This window comes from Saccoglossus kowalevskii, chromosome 14 (genome assembly GCF_978046115.1).
Source record: "Saccoglossus kowalevskii chromosome 14, keSacKowa6.1, whole genome shotgun sequence".
In the NCBI taxonomy this organism is placed as follows: domain Eukaryota; kingdom Metazoa; phylum Hemichordata; class Enteropneusta; family Harrimaniidae; genus Saccoglossus; species Saccoglossus kowalevskii.
The window spans coordinates 22,865,331-22,879,507 of record NC_140654.1 but is presented as its reverse complement, the minus strand read 5'-3'; the positions used below and the strand labels follow the sequence as shown (position 1 = coordinate 22,879,507).

The 14,177-nt window shown below is 35.3% G+C and overlaps 1 protein-coding gene across 3 annotated transcripts in view; it reads right to left on the bottom strand.

Annotated features, from left to right (window-relative positions):
* LOC100370487 (myotubularin-related protein 9) overlaps positions 1-14,177 on the bottom strand; it is a 69,494-nt gene that overhangs the window by 4,576 nt on the left and 50,741 nt on the right. For all 3 annotated transcript variants that reach the window (XM_085508048.1, XM_085508046.1, XM_085508047.1), the window contains 9 exons: positions 13,154-13,310; positions 12,020-12,124; positions 9,503-9,628; positions 8,718-8,820; positions 7,539-7,677; positions 6,080-6,164; positions 5,471-5,540; positions 1,711-1,810; positions 257-384 (listed from right to left, as the gene is read on the bottom strand). In XM_085508048.1, the coding sequence (XP_085364174.1) occupies positions 257-384; positions 1,711-1,810; positions 5,471-5,540; positions 6,080-6,164; positions 7,539-7,677; positions 8,718-8,820; positions 9,503-9,628; positions 12,020-12,124; positions 13,154-13,310 (1,013 nt within the window). The remainder of the gene's footprint in view (positions 1-256; positions 385-1,710; positions 1,811-5,470; positions 5,541-6,079; positions 6,165-7,538; positions 7,678-8,717; positions 8,821-9,502; positions 9,629-12,019; positions 12,125-13,153; positions 13,311-14,177) is intronic.

Below are 14,177 nucleotides of genomic sequence, written 5' to 3'. Positions count from 1 at the left end.
AAAAAGAACACATCTTGGCAAAATTCATAAAAAGGGTTTTTCTCCTCTTAACGTTGACAGCATTTCACTATCACATTTTCAGCGAAGAGAATACATGCCTCCATTATTCACATCAGAACACCAAAAACAAAACAAAAAGCATCTCCAATCTAATAACAATGCAATTACTTGTAAATATTGACTGACATTATATCAAACACATGCATATACATAGCAAAAGTCAGTATAGAATGATCAATTAACAATAAAGACTTACTTTCTAAGCCTGACAGCTCTGAGTTGCAAATCACTATCACGTTGTTTTATACGTACTATTTCATTCCATGCCTGGTTATATGCTGACTGGTTAACCATATGTTTCAGGTAAAGACCAGACCAAAGTAGCTGCAAATTATAAAATGAAATACACAATCTTAACAATCTTAATTCTCATTCATTTTGGGTTCATTTTCAGCAGGGAATGTTTTATAATTATCGGCTCAAGAAATTCTAAATTTTAGTGAATAACACAAAGTGACACTCATCACATAATATTCAATGTTATGCAAGTTAAAAAAATTCATTCATGCTTGATCAAGACCCAGTTTCTGAAAAGCAGAAATGTCTTGTGTCAGAGAATTTTTACAACTAAAATGGCCACCAGTCGACCATCTTGAATTGGAGTGCACACAAATACTGTAAAGTACTTTATTTTAGCTGGAATTAACTTTCGCTGAAAAGATTTTTGGGTGTTCTGTAAGAAATTTATTTTCACTGATTTCTGACTAATTGAATGTAAAATATAGGAACAAGCAGCCTGTCGGCTGAAATAGCTCCGCTGTTAGCAATGCACATTTCAATTAAAGAACTGAAGATAGCATTAGAAAATGAACAATATGCATAATATCAAAACAATTGGACTTACGGTTTTCAACAAGAAGTCGAAAATATCACTTTTCACCAAAAATTACATAAATATTCATCAAAATTTGAGAATTGGATATATCATCACAAAATGAACAAATCTGAGAGAGGTCCACATGTAGTATCTATATATGTAATATCAAAGCAATCATAATTGCGGTTTTTAACAAGAAGTCAAAAATATCACTTATTACCAAAAATGACAAAAATATTCACCAAAAATAGAGAATTTGAGATCTTGACAAGAAATGTACAAATCTGAGAAGGGTACTTGCATATCAAATTTAAAAACATTCTGACTTGCGGTTGCGAAGAAGAAGTTGAAATTGTAAAGTTGACGACGACAAACAATCAGTAATATGAACAGCTCCGCTGTGTAGACTTTGTCGACAGCGGAGCTGAAAAAAGGTATATTCGCTGGATTTTATTTTACACTGAATCATTCCTTCAGCAAAAATGTCGAAAATTAATTAAAGTATTTTACAGTATCATGGACATCTGCAATCCATGATGTTTACTGGTTTGAATGAAATGATTGAAGTAGGTTTTGGGAATGATATGAACAGATAAGTAAGTAGAAGGTGGTTAAAGCGGGAGGGTCGTCACCTGTGCACACGCTGGAATTGAGTCCCAATCGACGGTAATAACACACGCTAAAACGCAAAGGCTCATGGGTAGACGTTTGTTTGTAAACAATGACACGCTATAGCCATCTGTCGCATGTGCAGGTGACGACTCCCCGCTTTAAGTATTGGATTAGTATTTGTTTTAAGAATTTGAATAATAAGTATAATAAATATTTCTTACCAAACTTTGTGGTGCCACTGATGGCCATATGACACTGGTATTTTTCTCATACAGAGGATTTAAAAATGTTTGTAATATTTCTGGTCTATTGATGTATGACCTGTAATAAAAAGTGAATTCAGGTCATATCTCATTAGCATATTTAGTCACATGTTCAATTTATTAGCATATTTGGTCACATGCATATCTGATTAGCATATCTTATTTATTCATGTACACATCTCACATGAATGCACATCTCAGCATATTTCACAGGCTTATTCACCTCATTATCATACCTTGAATTTCACGCCCACCTCATTAGCATATCCAGTGTGCATGCCCACCTCATTAGCATATTTAGTATGCATGCATACACACCTCATTAGCATTTTTACAATACCTACACATCTCAGCATATTTTTTAGGCTTATACACCTCATTAGCATATTCAGAATTCATGCCCACCTTGGCGTATTTAGTATGTATACACAAGCAAACCTGACCTGGAGTAGAGGAGAGATGGTGGCCAAGGATAGACAGGAATGGAGCAACCTGATTGCAGCTTTATGTCTCAGTGTGGGATGAAGAAGACCACATACACCTCATTAGCATATTCAGAATTCATGCCCACCTTGGCGTATTTAGTATGTATATACAAGCAAACCTGACCTGGAGTAGAGGAGAGATGGTGGCCAAGGATAGACAGGAATGGAGGAACCTGATTGCAGCTTTATGTCCCGATATGGGATGAAGAAAACCACATACACCTCATTAGCATATTTAGAATTCATGCCCACCTTGGCGTATTTAATATGTATAAACAAGCAAACCTGACCTGGAGTAGAGGAGAGATGGTGGCCAAGGATAGACAGGAATGGAGGAACCTGATTGCAGCTTTATATCTCGGTGTGGGATGAAGAAAACCACATACACCTCATTAGCATATTCAGAATTCATGCCCACCTTGGCGTATTTAGTATGTATACACAAGCAAACCTGACCTGGAGTAGAGTACAGATGGTGGCCAAGGATAGACAGGAATGGAGGAACCTGATTGCAGCTTTATGTCTCGGTGTGGGATAAAGAAAACCACATACACCTCATTAGCATATTCAGAATTCATGCCCACCTTGGCGTATTTAGTATGTATACACAAGCAAACCTGACCTGGAGTAGAGTACAGATGGTGGCCAAGGATAGACAGGAATGGAGGAACCTGATTGCAGCTTTATGTCTCAGTGTGGGATAAAGAAGACCACATACACCTCATTAGCATATTCAGAATTCATGCCCACCTTGGCATATTTAGTATGTATACACAAGCAAACCTGACCTGGAGTAGAGTACAGATGGTGGCCAAGGATAGACAGGAATGGAGGAACCTGATTGCAGCTTTATGTCCCAGTGTGGGATGAAGAAAACCACATACACCTCATTAGCATATTCAGAATTCATGCCCACATTGGCATACTTAGTATGTATACACAAGCAAACCTGACCTGGAGTAGAGTACAGATGGTGGCCAAGGATAGACAGGAATGGAGGAACCTGATTGCAGCTTTATGTCCCGGTGTGGGATGAAGAAAACCACATACACCTCATTAGCATATTCAGAATTCATGCCCATTTTGGCATATTTAGTATGTACCGTACTCACCGCGTTAGCGCCCATGCCCGGGCAAGCACCCACCCCCCACTTTTGCGCAATTTTTATATTTGGGGTCACATTCGGCAAAGCGCCCACCCCTTCAAAATGCAACTAATTTAAAACTTGGTCTTGCGTAACGAATCTTGGTAATCGTTTTTATATGATACAGCGTGGATATCGACCGCTGTGAACATGTTGTGAATGCGTAGAACATGGTAACCGTGCGTAAACTACGCTTCAACAATGACCCGTTAATACAAGTAAAATGCGGTAAATATTTCATGCCATATTCAGTTTACCTCCCAAAAATGGCTAGTTACTAGTTTTTTGGAAAAACCATGTCGTTTAGTCGCTGAAATCAATTCCAACAGATCGTACTTCGACATCGATAATTCACTTCTGCATTGCGTTGCCGGAAAGTCTTCGGGAATTTCCGAAGAATTGCGTCAGTGCAACACAGCATTCTGATTGGTAAATAACCAACTTGACCCATGAGGTCAAAGGATGCCGCTGCAGGTCAAATGCAAATGCATCATGGCGGAAAGTGATTTTCATCGAGAGTTTGCGTACGATCCAACACCTCCTTCGTCAGTGGAGATAATATGACAATTTTGACTTCGACTGTGTTCCAACAGACTCAAATGTTTTTAATTTCATAAATTCTGGGGGTACGTAATTAATATTGTAATAAAATATGCATATTTTTTGTGATCATTTCTGTTTCTTCATTGTGAAAATCAATGACGACTCAACTAATTTTGTAATTTGGATTTCCCTCAAAGACGTAATCTGTCACTTGATGAATACATATACACAAGCAAACCTGACCTGGAGTAAAGTAGAGATGGTGGCCAAGGATAGACAGGACTGGAGGAACCTGATTGCAAATTTATGTCCCAGTGTGGGATGAAGAAAACCACATACACCCCATTAGCATATTCAGAATTCATGCCCACCTTGGCGTATTTAGTATGTATACACAAGCAAACCTGACCTGGAGTAGAGTAGAGATGGTGGCCAAGGATAGACAGGACTGGAGGAACCTGATTGCAAATTTATGTCCCAGTGTGGGATGAAGAAAACCACATACACCCCATTAGCATATTCAGAATTCATGCCCACCTTGGCGTATTTAGTATGTATACACAAGCAAACCTGACCTGGAGTAGAGTAGAGATGGTGGCCAAGGATAGACAGGAATGGAGGAACCTGATTGCAGCTTTATGTCTCAGTGTGGGATGAAGAAGACCACATACACCTCATTAGCATATTCAGAATGCATGCCCACCTTGGCATATTTAGTATGTATACACAAGCAAACCTGACCTGGAGTAGAGTACAGATAGTGGCCAAGGATAGACAGGAATGGAGGAACCTGATTGCAGCTTTATGTCTCAGTGTGGGATGAAGAAAACCACATACACCTCATTAGCATATTCAGAATTCATGCCCATTTTGGCATATTTAGTATGTATACACAAGCAAACCTGACCTGGAGTAGAGTACAGATGGTGGCCAAGGATAGACAGGAATGGAGGAACCTGATTGCAGCTTTATGTCTCAGTGTGGGATGAAGAAGACCACATACACCTCATTAGCATATTCAGAATTCATGCCCACATTGGCATACTTAGTATGTATACACAAGCAAACCTGACCTGGAGTAGAGTAGAGATGGTGGCCAAGGATAGACAGGAATGGAGGAACCTGATTGCAGCTTTATGTCTCAGTGTGGGATGAAGAAGACCACATACACCTCATTAGCATATTCAGAATTCATGCCCACCTTGGCGTATTTAGTATGTATACACAAGCAAACCTGACCTGGAGTAGAGTACAGATGGTGGCCAAGGATAGACAGGAATGGAGGAACCTGATTGCAGCTTTATGTCCCGGTGTGGGATGAAGAAGACCACATACACCTCATTAGCATATTCAGAATTCATGCCCACCTTGGCGTATTTAGTATGTATACACAAGCAAACCTGACCTGGAGTAGAGTACAGATGGTGGCCAAGGATAGACAGGAATGGAGGAACCTGATTGCAGCTTTATGTCCCGATATGGGATGAAGAAAACCACATACACCTCATTAGCATATTCAGAATTCATCATATTAGTATTACTTACCAGAGGGAGACAGTCTTTGTAGATAATTTCACTTTCTTTCTATCAGCCTCATTATTGCACAGAAAAGTACCTAAACACAATAATAACATAAGATTATTAATGGCACAAATCTTTCTGTCTGTAGTTATGGTTTAATAAAGAGATAATCACCATCTACCTTGAAATGTACACTACACAAATCAGACATTGTAGCCATCAGTCCTTCGTTAATTGTTAACTATTCCGGGAACTACCACGATCCATGAAAATTCATCAATAAGCCATTTTTAGATGTTGATATTTGTCACTGCTTTGTCATTATGAGTACTGTAAACTACTTTATTTTCAGTTGGAATTAATTTTTTGCTATTTTTCCTGAAGGAGTGATTCGGTGAAAATAAAATCCAGCGAATATATTATTTTTCCTATATTTTACATTCAAATTGCCAAAAATCAGTGAAAGTAAATTTCATACATACAAAACAACTGAAAAGTCTTTTCAGCGAAAATTAATTTCCAGCTAAAATAAAGTATTTTACAGTACATAAGCTTTAGATTGGGTACCTAATTATGGGTTTGAACACAACTTTTTAAATAAATATAAATTATATAAATTACTGTAATACTCACCAAATTGTGATGCATACGAATGGTCAAACAAATATATCAAGAATTGTTCATTAAATTCAAATGAACACGGAAATTGCTGGTAAATCTGAAAGAGAAAATAAACAAATATATTCTTTCCATAAAGATAAAACCTCCTCTATAAATAACCAGCCAAAACAATCTCAAACTTATTTGTTTGAAGTTCTGTGAGCTATTAAATATACCCGGTATGTATCTAGGAATGTTTGTGATTTTCTACTAGATCATGGACACAAAATGGCCACCAAGATCTCGTTGAGAGAGCCACAGGAATTATTCAAATACTCTTTCATTCACTCTCGTTATCAAATCCACTGTTCTAAATATATAGATCAGGAGAACTGTAAACATTATGACAAGAGAGAATGAAACATTTGAGGAAAAAATGCAAATCACACGATTCTCTCACTCTCTTCGAGATCCTGGTGGCCATTTTCTTCTAAGGTATATTTTGAGGTCATTTGTAACAAACTGATATGAAAGCAACAGTATTATGTCTCTCAAGGTCAAGAAAGCAGTGGCTCACACATACTTCAAATAGTTTAATCAAGAAACTTTTAAACATTGTGATCAATTAATTAAGTTTTGCACATTTGGTACAAAAATCTTTGTAAGACAAATGGTTTTGGATGAAAACAATTTGAAATTCATAAAACACTGATCAATTTGTTTTCTGCCAATATAGGTCATGGTAGGTTAATTTTCATAATTCTTTCTCTAACATAAACAAATGTTTTGGTACAATAAAATCATATGCATCACAAAAAGAACCACTACCAAATTTGCTTTATTAGAAGTGAATCTCCAATAAAAGCCCTAATAAAACAAAAATCTCAAATGTACAGTAAATCATTAAATATTACTTATTTTGAACATAGAAATACCTCTGTAATGTACATAAATGTAAGCACATGTGCTACTAATATGGTACTCTTACATAGTTCAATATTCACCCTTATTATACATCTGTCATTGTAATGCCAAGTTACAGCGTGCCGTAATTTTGCCGTATTTTACAGGGTATTTTCATCCTACCATATTAAGAAATGCGAATTCCAAATATGGAATGATTATGCACGTAAGTGTAATAAAAACATGTCCGTCACCAGGGTTTGACTAAATCACACACACAGAAGTTTGCTAGTTCTGTTCTAAACATTTTGGATTTCGACATTCCCATGATGTATCCTTAGATGGGAAAAATAAGATTATTATGAGGATACCTCAAAGTATGCACTCAAGACAGTACACCGTTGCATCGACTTCTGCTGAGCGTCGGTCAATAATCTTGCTGTATTGTCTTCATGCATACTTTGAGGTATCCTTGTAATTACCTCATAATACTCAGAGGCACTTCATTCATTTTTTTTTTCATTCTGTATCACGTTTTAGCACAACACTTATTTTCTAAACCGATAATATACAAAATATTTCACATTACCTGCCACACACAGTCCAAGAACAACAAAAACACAGGTCCTTCAAATCTTGGTTTGCTGACACTAAAAGCAGACTTAGAACACCTATCAGCAAATGGGTGGCCAGCTTGTAACCATTCTCTCTCGACTAACGCTTCAAACCTTTCAGAAACAGAATAATTCACAAGAAATTATTATTAAAGTTTTACATAAAATGGCATGAACACCACAATAGAGTTATATAGATGTATAATATAGGAAATCAAACTGTTTGCAATGTTATTTAAAAGAAAATATGGCTCAGTTGGAAGTATACATATTACAGTATTGTGTATTCTAAGGATGGAAGTACATCACAGAATGCTCTATTTTGCTAAGGTGTGCACCACTGTACCATGTATTTGTATGTGCTCTGCACAAGCTGCTGTGGAACACTGGTTAGGAAGCTTGTGAAAACAGCTGAAGTCAAGAAAACAGCATAAACTCAACTATGAGACAATCCTGACCAACCAAATTTATATATGTTGTACATGTACGGGTAATTTTGTTACACTGTTCAGGAGAGCCTCATCAGCTAGCCTAAAGTATAGTTTTTTGAGAGTTGTTGTTTTCACTGATTATAGTTTCTCGGCAGTGAAAATGCCCGAATGTTTTCTCCTGAGAATAGAAAAAAATTATGTCTAATATTGGTCCCACTCTATAAATATAAATGTGCATGACTGCAGACTGCATAACGACCATGGGACTTCAATCTAGTCTTGTTTTGGTAGCTCTAAATACCATATTGTTTGTATTGATGACACTTTATTTTAAAATTGTACTTTCTGTTTTGAAACATTTGTAGTAAAATGATCCATAAACTGAAATCAGTATGAAAGGTGTTTGACTTATGCAAAAAAGCTGACTAGCTATTTTATCTTGACAATCTAAAATTGTGCTTGGTACTGTAAATGCATTAATTATTCACTGGGTTTTAATTTCGCTATTTTTTCTGATAAATTAAATCTATGTCACTCAAATTTTGTCTGTTGGCTTCGAAATAATGGTTTATTTCCAGAAATATTGAAGAATATTAGAAAAAAGTGCAGAATAATTTAGGCGAGAAAGTTAAGTGGTGAAAAAGTTAATGATGATGAAGGTTTTCAAACAATAATGAAGGGAGTAACATTTTTGTAGCAGTCGATGTGATCATGTGTACTTACCCTCTAACAGTTCTACAGTCAGGGTCTAATATAATCTGTGCAATAGATGTAACTTGTAATGTACAATCTATGCCTTCAGAACCATGTACTAACACAGAAGCACCTGAAATTACCAAACATAAAATTATGAAGTAGATATAATATAAACGGAATAAAGCAATAATATTGCATTTCATTCAATCAAAAACTTAATGAATCACTCAATGATTAAAGTTTTTTGTAATAGATATGTAGAAATAATGTAATGTGCAATATTATTGACAGCACCAATATTTAAACAATAATGAATGACCCACCTGCCAACCCATAATGCTATAATATAATACTTAATATATATACCCCTGGTATTTATGATTTTGAGTAAATCTTTTAAAAGCCAGTACTTTGGAAGCATACTGTATATTGTTTTTTTTTTTTTACTTTTACATTGTGAAAACAAAAAATTGTGCAAATTCAGGACCCCAGTACAATTTTTGCTTCAAGGAATTTTTACAATTTCATGGTTATTATGGAAAACAAAATGTTATAAGATTCCATGAACATTTTTACTGCTACAATTTTTTTTTAATTTTCACTGACTTTTTCGAAAACACACAAAAAAAAGAAAATGAATCTTGATTTAGCTAAAGTGTCAACAATATCATTGTGAGAATCAGACAACATCTTGAATAAGAGAAATTATGTATTAGCTAATTTAGTTAAAATAACATGTTAGATAAAAAAAGAAATTTTTTAGTATAATCAGTGCTGTAAACGTTTATAATGATGATTTCTTTAGTCCTTACCTTCCCTGTCAATACACTGAGCAGCTAAACAAGCCGTAGTTAACACATCCTTCACATGGTTTAACCAATTACAGGAATCTAATCTTGATATCCATTTATCCATGCTACCACCTGTATCTGTACATCCTGTAAGCAAATCATACTGCCCTCTAGTGGTCATATTCAACCTTACATTCAACGTATTTTCACTGATTCAAGTTACTGTAAATGCTTTAGTTATTCACTGGTTTTTAATTCCACTATTTTTGTTTTGTTGATGAATAAAATTCACTAAACTAAATCCCCATTAACATGTAGAATAACTATAGAACTCATCGTTTCCCTGCCAAGTTAATGAACTTAATACTAGTACTCCATGAAATGGCTCAAATCATCAAAATATTGAAATTATTCATGCAGATAAATTAAATCCATGGGAAGAAGTATGTAAGTAGAACTAGCAAATAGGTGAAATGAAATGTATTATTATACATCTGTCACCGTGAAGCCATTAGTTTAGCGTGCCGTAATTTACATTTTCATACACTAAAATTAACAAAGTAGTGATTACCAGCAAAAATTTATGCCTTAACAGTAAAATACAAACACACAAAAAACAAGTCATTGAAAATGACACAGTCCCTGTTAAATTTTTGAAAGTTCTCTTTGTGCCGTCGTATTAAAGCTAACTCAAGTTTGTCCTTGAAACTTGAGTTCCAAGTTGCGTATACAACAGATTGTTTATTTACATCAAAACACGTGTTCCGTGTAGTAGTAATATGGCCAAATATAAAAACAGCCGTTATTCGGCCATCTTTGATCTGATTATGAAATACCGTAAAATCTGTATTAGAAGCCGCATCCCTAATAGAAGTCGCACCCATTCTTTTTGAATAATTGCGAACCAAAAATTCATCATTTCTCATATGTGTAGATGCTCTAATAGAAGCCGCATTCCCTCTGTTGCATTGTACCATTTTAATAGAAGCCGCGGTTTCTAATACAGATTTTACAGTACACTGATATGTATGATGTATGTGCCAAATACTAATGAAAATGGTACATAAATTGTGGAAATATAGTAGTAAGGCCAAAAAGTCAGATTGCTGTCAATCGGCCATCCTTGACCAGATTTTGAAACAAATTGTCATGGACATGCATCCTAACATGTATAAAGTACATGTATGTGCCAAATTTGAATGAAAACTGACAGAGCACTTCCAAGATACCGCATAAAAAAACAAAAACAAGATGCCTGCCAGTCGACCATCTTTGATGCAATTGCGAAATAAATTGTACTGGACATGTAACCTAACATGTATAATCTATGTACCAAGTTTGAATGACAACTGACAAAGCATGTCCAAAATACAACATTTTCAAAAAACAAGATGGCTGCCAGTCGGCCATTTTGAATCGAATCGCTAAACCACTGCATGTGCATATGTCCCACATAAGGTACTAGGCATATGCAAAGAATGAATGGAATCGGTCCACAGGATTCTGAAATATTACTATTGACAGACTGACGCATGAACGGACAGACGAACGGACGGACGGACAGACTCAGGAACTCGCGGATGGTCGGGGACATGTATCCTAACATGTATGATCTATGTACTAAATTTGAATGAAAACTGACAAAGCATATCCAAAATACAACATTTTCAAAAAACTAAGATGGCTGCCAGCTGGCCATCTTTGATCAAATTGTGAAATAAATCGTCATGGACATGTATCCTAACATGTATAATCTATGTACCAAGTTTGAATGACAACTGACAAAGCATGTCCAAAATACAACATTTTCAAAAAACAAGATGGCTGCCAGTCGGCCATTTTGAATCGAATCGCTAAACCACTGCATGTGCATATGTCCCAGGTAAAGTACTAGGCACATGCAAAGAATGAACGGAATCGGTCCAAGGGATTCTGAGATATGACTCCGGACAGACGCACGGACGGAGACCGAATTATAAGTCCCCGTTTTTGGACTTCGTCCGAACGGGGACTAACAAGGACATCAGTTTAGTAAGCATCAAAAGAATGAGTAAAACATCCTGTACTTTCCAGAGTATCAGTCACATTTTTCTAGAAGTTTACTCTAAGATGCAATATGGATGAAAACATATATTTTTGTTATATTGTTGTTTTGATACTCCACACTGTAGACTAAATCAGAATATGATTTATCATAAACTAAAAATGTTTTGTTTGCAGGACATGCAACAGTATTTGTTAAATGAAAAATCACTAATATACATGTGTAGTGATTGTTATTGCACGTACCAAAACAACCAGTACACATGCATATAAGAAAATTGTTTCGTCCAACGAATACTTAGATATGTGCTACAAGATTGAAGTTTTCACATCATGATAAATTAAAGCCCAATCCAGTCATTGATTTACAGCATCAAACAACAATATTAAAAGTTTCATCTTCTTGACATTATTGCATATTTAAACATTGACAACATTTACAATTTTTCAACTTGACAATAAATTGAATCAAAATAAATATTTGTGGAGACTAACCTTCAATTAATTTTACCAGACTTTCTTGTAAGACGTAATATCTCTCAATAGCTCTGTGAATTCGTCTCCATTGTGGGTAGTGAGCCTCAGTTTCAACTCCACCACCTGCAATCAATTAAGCTCATTATTATGCAAACAAGCTCATCATTATACAAACAAGCTCATCATTATGCAAACAAGCTCATCATTATGCAAACAAGCTAATTATTATGCAAACAATCTCATTATTATGCAAACAAACTCATCATTATGCAAACAAACTCATTATTATGCAAACAAGCTCATCATTATGCAAAACACAAAATATCATTTCATATTTGTTCAATAGGTTATATTCACAGGCTGAAACTCTTTAATGTTTTGATATTTACTTGTAGTATCACCCATGAATCCCTCCATTTCCTCCCCCAAACTGATCTCATTATGGTGAGTTATTTTATTTAAAAACTCACCAGGAATCAATTTTTTAAAATACAGCTGATGTAAAGTACAGAATGTTAAACAGTGTCAATATCAGATGATAAAAATGTTTTCAACCCCAACTGTGTCACTTTGTCATTTTGTTGGTCATCGTGGCCTAAACTGCTCGAACATATGATTTCAGTTATACCGATAAAAATGTGTGTTGGTCTAGACAAAATGTACTCTAATTTATACCGCTGAGTACAAAGTTAGTTGAGGGATAGAACCCACAAACTCTCTGATTCAAAGCAAAACCACTGTACCATGCACAGGTAATTAATGTTAATTGGCGTATGGTACAGTGGTTAGCATGTTCGCCTCACAACAGGGAGGTTGAGGGTTTGATCCCAAGTTGACTGCTAATGCTATAAAACAGAGAATTATTCTGAAAGGAAGACGTCCTCTTGAACAGAGATGATAAAAACAGTCAGTCATATGTACTGTTCCTGTACTCAGTGCATGTACCTGCTTTGCAAAAAGTAGCAAATTTCCACACAATGTAAAATTCATTTCTCTTATGTCAGCCTTCGCAAGAGTTGGGCATTCAGATCTGTAATTAGGTTGTTTACCGTTGATCTTGGTAATAAATTAAAATATATATATATATATATATATATATATATATATATATATATATATATATATGGATATTCCATTTTTACTATTACGTACCTTTAGCTTTGGCAGTCTGCGCAACTGATGGTGATCGTGTATCAATAATATATCCTCTTTTACCAATACTTAACACAGCATTCACTAATCTCTCATCATCTTTACATCTTTTGTTGTTAGGACCCGTCAGCGGCTGACCACATCTCATCATAACCATCTAGTTTAAACATGAAATTAAAAGAAAGTTAGGAGATATGATGTCATAATTTTTTGTTCATCAAGAGTATTGATGTCATCATTTTTTGTGCTTATGGGCAATTGATGACATCAATCTTAGTGTTTCAGTAGAACTGATGTCATCATTTTTTGTGCTTAAGGGCAATTGATGACATCAATCTTTGTGTTTCAGTAGAACTGATGTCATCATTTTTTGTGCTTAAGGGCAATTGATGACATCAATCTTTGTGTTTCAGTAGAACTGATGTTATCATTTTTTGTGCTTAAGGGCAATTGATGACATCAATCTTTGTGTTTCAGTAGAACTGATGTCATCATTTTTTGTGCTTAAGGGCAATTGATGACATCAATCTTTGTGTTTCAGTAGAACTGATGTCATCATTTTTTGTGCTTAAGGGCAATTGATGACATCAATCTTTGTGTTTCAGTAGAACTGATGTCATCATTTTTTGTGCTTAAGGGCAATTGATGACATCAATCTTTGTGTTTCAGTAGAACTGATGTCATCATTTTTTGTGCTTAAGGGCAATTGATGACATCAATCTTTGTGTTTCAGTAGAACTGATGTCATCATTTTTTGTGCTTAAGGGCAATTGATGACATCAATCTTTGTGTTTCAGTAGAACTGATGTCATCATTTTTTGTGCTTAAAGGCAATTGATGACATCAATCTTTGTTTTTCAGTAGAACTGATGTCATCATTTTTTGTGCTTAAGGGCAATTGATGACATCAATCTTAGTGTTTCAGTAGAACTGATGTCATCATTCAGTGTGTTATAGAAAAATTGATGTCCATTCTTGAAATATATTATGAATTAAGTTTTTTTTTGAACAGTAAACTGTGAAC